This window comes from Zychaea mexicana, assembly GCF_025766255.1.
Source record: "Zychaea mexicana strain RSA 1403 chromosome Unknown BDB00scaffold_321, whole genome shotgun sequence".
NCBI lineage: Eukaryota > Fungi > Mucoromycota > Mucoromycetes > Mucorales > Lichtheimiaceae > Zychaea > Zychaea mexicana.
This window is the reverse complement of record NW_026516984.1, coordinates 1-8015: the sequence shown is the minus strand read 5'-3', so window position 1 is coordinate 8015 and position 8015 is coordinate 1. Positions and strand designations below refer to the sequence as shown.

Below are 8015 nucleotides of genomic sequence, written 5' to 3'. Positions count from 1 at the left end.
GCGGACTTGCTACGCTGATGGCCACGTTGGTGGTGGTTGTGGTTGTGTGCTTGTTGCTGTTGTCTCGACCGAGCATTGTCGACCGGGCCAAGGACGTGAAACGAACGACGCTTATCGGCACTCTGAGTCGACATGGGTGGCGGTGGCTAATAGTGCGTTGTTGTTGTTGTTGTTGTGTGTTGTCCACGTATATGTGATTGTGTATACCCATTGAGGATAATTGAGGATTCCGTCAATGTGTGGAGCAGAGAGTATATATGGGGATTGGGGAGGTTGCGGAAATGAGTTACATTGTTGCTTCCCGAGAAAAACCATACAAAAAGGTGCTATCGTATTGAAAAGGAGAGAAGGATAGAAAAAACTTACGTTCTGTTCTGGAGGGTCAAACAGACCGCGGGTGCTCTCTGGGGCCGTTTGGTGTTCCAGAGTTTCGAGGTCGTGTTCCATGACTTTTTCAACGAAACTGTGTGAGTAGGTAAGTGAGTGAGTGAAGTGAGTGTTGTTGGTTTTTCAAGCGGAAGAAAGGAACGACCGAAAAAAGAGATAATAAATGGCGGAAGAGGAAAATAAAGAGAAACGACGGTCTTTTAAAGAGAGAAAGAAAGAGAGAGAGAGAGAGGATGAATGAATGTGTTGTGCCGTGCGTGTATTGGCAGTGAAATAAAAAGAAAAGCGGGACGAAAGAGTAACTGAAAACGAGGTGACTTTCATAGTATGGGTCTGCTCTTGTTTGGATTACACAAGAAAAGGTTATTTACCGCAAAACCTTGGTTTTTTTTTTTGTGCTCTTTGTGTTCTTCACAAGGCTGCACAAAGACAAAGGGTTTCAACTTGCATTGAAGACCGGATTCCACTCTCAAGAAGACTTGAAGACCAAGTTGACGATGATCTTGGAGGAAAAGAAGAGAGAGAGAGAGAGAGAGAGCTACTACTCGCATGATTGTTGCTATATATGCACAACCAGAGTGCTTCTCGATATAAGCTGCTGATGAAACATGCAGTCAGAGCTGGTATATCATAGCCTAGTTTTTTGTATTTCCGCATCCTTGCATATAATCTATTTTAACGCACACACAGACAGCGCAGACAACAGGGTGGTACGACCATTTTACATGTTGGCTAATACGTTATACAGTGCTTCCAATAAGTGATGTCGCAGCCTATCAAAATTGATATCGCTTTGTGAGTTATATTTAAAAAGTCGTCAGCCTATCAGAACCAAATTCGCGCGTACAGAAATGGGAAGTCTTATTTTTAGTATTTGAAGATGGGCATGAAAATGGCGTTGATGAGAATGAATTTATTGTCGAGACGATTGCAACTCATACTGGATACTTGAGAGATGCAACCCAACAGTGAATCGTCTTTGAGTTGTCCAATGTTGATAGAAAGGCCAAAAGAGGAAGATGTCCGTATAAAGGAAGCAAATACTAAAAGAGATTATGTGCGCTACACTGTCGAGTGCAGCAGCAGCAGTAGCAGCAGCAAAGCAGTCGGGGATTCACACTCGAACTGCTCAGAGCAATATAATACGTTCCCTGATAGTATTTTCTTGAAAGTTGTGAAAAAGTGGGTGTTGGGTGTATTTTGACGGAAGAGCATAATATGACTGTTATCAATTTCATCGATGCTAATATCCTTCTGCTACTGTTGTTGAAACGATTCACTCATCTCAAGGTTTCACGCAGCACTGTTTATAACTTCATGAGATGTGAGTGCAACCTTGCAACCTTCTCCTGAGCTTAATCCAATAGAACAATTCTGGGCGGTGGCGAAGAGTAAGGTTAAGCGTCATGGTTTTGGCAATAAGACACTTTATCAAAAAAAAAATTACGGAAGCATGTGAAAGTGTGGATAAAAGTCACTCCAAAGGGTTCGTTTCGCATTCTTACAAGTGTTGGAATGTAAATGCCCAAAACAAGGACCCCATGTAACGGCTGTAACGGCTTCAAGAACAATATATAATGCAGTGATAAAGAAAAGTTAAACGAACAGGGTATACATTTTTAGTATCCACGCGTTACAAATGTGAACAAATGTAGAACTTTGGCGGCAATGCACAGTTGTATCAAAGTTTGAGCAGGAATGGCATCTAATGCACGTGGTCACAGATGACTTTTAAAGCAAATATTGCCAAATGTTCTCCGGAAAGTAAAGAAAGCTGTGTTGGCATATATATATATATATATATTAATTTGGAGAGGCATAGGCTGAGATATTCTGCTAGCAATGGTATTTTGGTATAATTCGATACATGGGGTTAATATTAATTATGTCGACGTTTGAGATGGCATGGTCGCTTTCGATCTTTTGATACATATCAAGGTACGGTGGGTGTCTTGCGATCAATGATAATCTATGGGTCATTGGAGCGCACACACAGACGATCAAAGACGTTCATTACAAACAAGATATTCGATACAGCCACTACAAGATGCGGTAGACTCTGCCGACTGTCCGGAATCTTGACTTTTTGCCAGTTGTAGCAACGTGGAAATGCCTTCTGCAGGCAGTAGCAGAACGTGGGAAATTAGAGTTCTGGCCTCTTTGGAGACAGTTGGGGGTTCAGCAGTAAAATGGATGTCGCTGCCCAATACCACATGCACATGATCTTCGAGAAACACTTGCCACTTAGTACTGCTTGAGGGAGCTTTGCATTTTGTTACAAAGCTTCAAAGGTATCAAAATTGCCGGCCATCAAATGCTTACCAAGTGGAGGACCAAAAAGGAAAAATCAAGAGTGAGCAGTTCATCGTGCTGAGAGCGCTTGACAAAAGTGCCACCCTGCTGAAGGTTGTTGGGTTATTAATGGCGGTGCCACCGTCGTTATCAACGGTCGCATCATTGCTGTTTGTTTCCAAGTGTCATCTTGTGGTTGACCATTAGCGGAGGCAGGATTTCCGTTGTTGGACTCTCTTGGGGGGGGAAGAAGAAACATCGTCATGATGTGGTCAGTAGGGTTCCGCACGAGACGAATCCCACCGATTCTATGAGGGAATCGAATTGGTGTTGTCCAAGTAAAGGAATCGAATCGAATCGTCTCGGTAAGAATCGGTAGAATCGAAGAATCGAATCGGATCTTCAACAACAGTCAATATGTAACTAAATAGGGCGTAAGCAAAGAAGTGCGCGGGAACGCGATGCGCAGTCGTTTATATATGCACAAAACCGGGGTCAACTATTGAAGCGATAGAACCAAGCAATTTTCCGTTCACATCCTCCAAACATTAATGCACATTTTCCTCTCCTTCAAAGTCTGGGCTCAGAGTGCTTCTAAAAAAATTGAGTCATTAAAGAGAGACGCGGCAATGTTTCGGACGACACGGGCGGTCTTTATAAAATGGACACCGCATTTTAACAGGAATGGAAGTATGAAATGATGTTATTCATACCAAGTACAGTGACAACCGCTTTCACAACTGTGAGTATGATATCAGGAAAATAGCATCAATCGTTAATGGCGGATCAAAGAACATGTTTTTTTGATAATGGTGTATACAACAATAATACCCATTTTTGAGGATTACTACACGAGCTGCAAGATTGGAAGCGTCGTGACCATCACAGGGAACATACAATACAGTATACATCATTTTTGTAACATATATGGATGTTGCTTGAGCTTTAAACAATATTGTACAGTAAGGACGATCAAGTTTGTACATCTCGATGATGCCTGTTCTTTGCACTTGGTTATTTGATTAGTACCTTGACAGTTGTATTGATTCCCTTGAAAACAATATGTATTATCTCAGAAAGCATTCCTGTCTTACCATGATACTCGGTTTTACACGTAAGCATCAATATACGTCGACATTCTTTCTTCGAGCCACTGTCTTTTGCACTACACGGTTTTGCCTCGGCCTTAAGTAAGGGTACATCTTGGCAACGGCACCATTGACCAGGCTTTGTGAGGTCCAGCCTATCGCTGCGAGAAGGCGATGTACTAAGGACTTGATGATTGTAGATACGGATATTGAAGCACTGCGGTACACAATGCGTGCGTCGTTATCTGGATCCTCCAGGAGTAATGTATGACCATATCCAGCGTTTCAACGAATTACACGTCGGAAAAGGTGTTCACATCATTGAGGTCGTCTACATCCGAATTTGTGCTAGATGTGTCAGAAAAATCGTCTTCAAGACACTATTTATACGTGATTGGTTATTTTGCTTTTTGACAACGCAGACAGCGTTGGACGCGAGAGAGATTTTCCATTGGCCAAGAATATCAGTCATATTACGGCTCGGTAGGGTGATCAAGATGTAGGGTATATAGCCTTATAAGCTAGTAACAAGTAAAATATCTTATTTTTGTTATGTCATGAGTTACTACTATCACTACTAATGACGGCGCTGTAGGTTATACTATATAGTATGAGTAGCATGAATATTGCTTGCTGCGGTTTGATTCGTCACTTATTCTAGGTAAAGTGTTATACCCATCCCCTTTGTTCTTTCATTCCATCAGCTTATATAAACTGTATGTACTTTGATCGCAAGTTCCGTAAGCTTAATGTTTATTTGTAACTATAGCTTCTGACCTTTGTGTACAATTTTATAACTATGATATAGATGGAATTTGTCTGTTTTCAATTAAGTCTTTCCGAAAGGATGCATGCAAGTCTGATTCGCGAATCTTTCATTTTTCTCTTAACGCAGATTCACTCCAAACCATCTTCACCATCCCGCTCCAAAAAGCAAAATAAGAAAGCTTATTTTCATTCTTTAAGATTCCAACACATCATCACATCCCTATTTTTCCCCAGCTCAAATTGTACTTACGTGATACAGTGAATCCCAGCTTTTTTCAACCATACTTATTTCAATACCCTAACTCTAGGTTAAAGTCGTAAACTTGATAAATGTTTTCAATACACCCCTCACTACTTTTCCATTACAAGACGAGCATTTAAGAATTGAGTTTTTTCTACTTTAAGTGAGTAACGACAAAGTATATATGTGCTGTCCATACTGTTCTTTTTTCCGGTAATCTTTTATAGTGTTCAATGATGTTACTGCATTGTATCGACAGTATGTTTTGTATAATGGGCTGGGTTTGACATCAGGGGTTACCTTTTCTTAATCAAAACATATTTTTCAATGAATGCATTATGTACTTGTCCTATAAAACAGAGAACATATGTTGTTATGAAAATCGATTACAGTAGTAGATCGTATATGAGAGAACCTCATAAGATTGCTTAACTTTTGTGCTGCTTCCTTCACGGAAATAAAACGAGACTTTTTCTTTTTTCAAAATTGCTCAAGAATGGCAGCCTTGTATCATAGAAATAAGCGAGGATTCACAGTGGATCAGTATTCTGTCATTATTCCCCAGAACACATACTGTACAAAGCCACTTTCACTCTCTATACTAGTTTTGTTTGGTGAGAAGAAAATCTCACATACACAAGATAGTCTCTCAAGCTTGATGTGCTTCCCTCTCCCGCGCTTATATCAAATAAAAAAAGGTTGGATCAAGTCTACTGTCGATCTTTTTAAACTTGATACATATCTACAAAACAAGACCGATCGTCAGTGTTACTCGTCCTATCTAAATCATACATCCCAAGCACCGCTTTCTAATAACATCCGCAAAACCCTTTACCTATAAGATCCAAAGTGAAAGAGCTGACGACGAGTGAGCATACATATTACTACGATTAGTTCAAGTGGATGTTCGAGTTGGAGAACAAGATAGATAGAAATAGAGTTTTATGTGCGCTTAAATAATGCAAACTGTGTGAAACATACTAATGAGATTTTGTACTCGTTAAACCAATCTCATATCATGCTTTAATCATGCTGATACAGTAATACCATGATAACATAACTCCTATAGCAACAGCAGTGGTTTAATACACAGAGTAGATATTTTATCATAGAATTAAAAGTATACATGATATTATCTTACATATTATAATTACAAGTGGGAAACTAATGCTTGAAAGTACTCCTGACAGTGGACGAAGTACTCGAGCTGATTCCTTCGCGTCTAAATTTGAGGAACGTAGCCGACAATCTCGAAGATTACAGCCTCGACGCGTATGTGCAACTTGACGACGATATGTTGGCGTTGTCAGATTCGCAACTTGTGATCAACATCCGGGATTGTATCCAGGCTGTTGACGGATACCATTACTACGAAGCATACCGAACAGAACCACGAAGAAAGTTCGGCTATTCTTTCCTTTTTCGATGCTCGCAAGATTTCCATGTGCAGGATCAAGCAGCCGTTCGTTTACAATTGTATCGGCGTATGCCAACTTTCTTGTGCAATGGCCGCATCAGTGGCATGGTCGGTAGAGTGAATGGTTACTTCCACTTGAACATCGAACACTCCTGTGGGCATGAGGCTGCACCTGCCGTCGAAAATAACGCCGTCCCGCAAAATGTACGTGCATACATCGCTGCAAATGCCATCGACTTGGATGCACAACAGCTGCATCGTAACATTATCCGTCAGTTTCGACAAGAAGCGACAAGAATAACGCAGGGGCAAGTGTATTACTGTGAGTGCCAGTCAATCTAAGACCAATATACACTGCACGACACCAGTTCAGATCGGCAGAGACGCTCGTCGGCAGAGCCGCTGACAAGGGTGTCCGTAAGGTATGTCAAAATGTCCTAAATAAATACTAATACATGCGAGGATAGTGTATATGTTCACTTCGATGCGTTGAGAAATAGACAAGAACCATTAATATAGAATCAATAAAATTCAATAACCATTAAACAGATTTTCACCTCAGCACAAAACAGTAAGCATTTAAAGATGAGTGGTTATATCAGTAGTTGCACATGTCATGTTACGAAATTAGACAGATACAGAGAAGATATCAGCATGGACACTGCAAGAGAATGAATTTTGATATAAAAAGATGGAAAGTTGCTTGGGGCGCGCAAGCTTTCCATGCAGGATTAATTAAATATAACAACTAATGATGCTAACCGTCCAGGGATGGAAGGCTCCATAAAAAAATCATTTGATACATAGTGCAGAAGTTGAGATAATATAACAGAAAAGGCTACAGTACATAGCGTGCTATTTTATAAAGTGCGCGTGCGGACATGGCAGTGGATATTTATCAATAGAGCTTGATTAGCAGTGTATTCTGGAAAACGGATTTTGGTTCAGTTACATGATTAACCGCTCGGAGAAATTAATTTCCGAAATCCGTTTCCGTGATTTTTTTGAAACGGCTAGGTAGGCGTTAAGTACTGTGCCGTTGCACGGAATAAAGCCCGTTATAAATTAAGCGATGTGCCGTTGTAGAAAATATCAAGCCCTGTTGTGGATTAAGCACTGTGCCGTTGCACGGAGTAAAGCCCGTTATGAATTAAGCATTGTGCCATTATGAAAAACCCAAGCTCCGTTATAAATTAAGCAGTGTGCCGTTGTAGAAAATATCAAGCCCTGTTGTGGATTAAGTACTGTGCCGTTGCATGGAGTAAAGCCTGTTATGAATTAGGCACTATGCCGTTATGAAAAACCTAAGCTCCGTTATGAATTAAGCACTGTGCCGTTGCACGGAGTAAAGCCCGTTATGAATTAGGCACTGTGCCGTTATGAAAAACCTAAGCTCCGTTATAAATTAAGCAGTGTGCCGTTGTAGAAAATATCAGGCCCCGTTGTGGATTAAGCACTGTGCCGTTGCACGGAGTAAAGCCCATTATGAATTAGGCACTGTGCCGTTATGAAAAACTCTAGGCCCGTTATGAATTAGGCACTGTGCCGCTATGAAAAACACAAGGCCCGTTATGAATTAAGTACTGTGCTGTTGTAGTCTTCACAGCCGAGGTCGCAGACCGACGGCTTACTATTATTATTCGAGGCGTAAGCACTGATTCAGATTGTGTTACCATTTTTTCTTTATTGGGTCGAAAGTCCAAAGAAATAAAATATGTGAAACATATATGCTATAGCTGTATCATATACAAGCGACTGGGAAACAAACAGACAAACAAAAGGGAGAGGAGGGAGGGACAATCTGAATCAGTGCTTACGCCTC

General features: G+C 40.8%; 4 protein-coding genes across 4 annotated transcripts; 3 read left to right on the top strand and 1 right to left on the bottom strand.

Moving 5' to 3' along the window:
- Nucleotides 1-180: 180 nt before the first annotated feature.
- On the bottom strand, nt 181-925 carry BDB00DRAFT_866046 (uncharacterized protein; the record flags this gene model as incomplete). Its single annotated transcript, XM_053126194.1, has 2 exons — nt 805-925; nt 181-467 (listed from the first exon to the last, which is right to left on the bottom strand). A coding segment is annotated over exon 2 (161 nt), but the record flags the coding sequence as incomplete, so codon positions are not given.
- On the top strand, nt 839-1481 carry BDB00DRAFT_866045 (uncharacterized protein; the record flags this gene model as incomplete). The annotated part of the gene is made up of 2 exons (XM_053126193.1): nt 839-1160; nt 1235-1481. A coding segment is annotated over exon 1 (152 nt), but the record flags the coding sequence as incomplete, so codon positions are not given.
- Nucleotides 1187-1728, top strand: BDB00DRAFT_905875 (uncharacterized protein). Its single transcript, XM_053128592.1, has one exon. It carries the CDS (start codon nt 1343-1345, stop codon nt 1589-1591), a length of 249 nt encoding a protein of 82 aa, XP_052972048.1. The 5' UTR covers nt 1187-1342; the 3' UTR covers nt 1592-1728.
- Nucleotides 1729-5272: 3544 nt separating this feature from the next.
- On the top strand, nt 5273-7218 carry BDB00DRAFT_934643 (uncharacterized protein; the record flags this gene model as incomplete). The annotated part of the gene is made up of 4 exons (XM_053129165.1): nt 5273-5351; nt 5967-6452; nt 6527-6615; nt 6825-7218. The coding sequence occupies 4 exons, from the start codon at nt 5273-5275 to the stop codon at nt 6873-6875; spliced, it is 705 nt and encodes a 234-aa protein (XP_052972047.1). The 3' UTR covers nt 6876-7218.
- Between the last annotated feature and the right edge of the window lie 797 nt (nt 7219-8015).

Coding starts and splice junctions, on each gene's coding strand:
- BDB00DRAFT_905875 (XM_053128592.1), top strand. CDS start 1,343: ATGCAACCCAACAGTGAATCGTCTTTGAGTTGTCCAATGTTGATAGAA.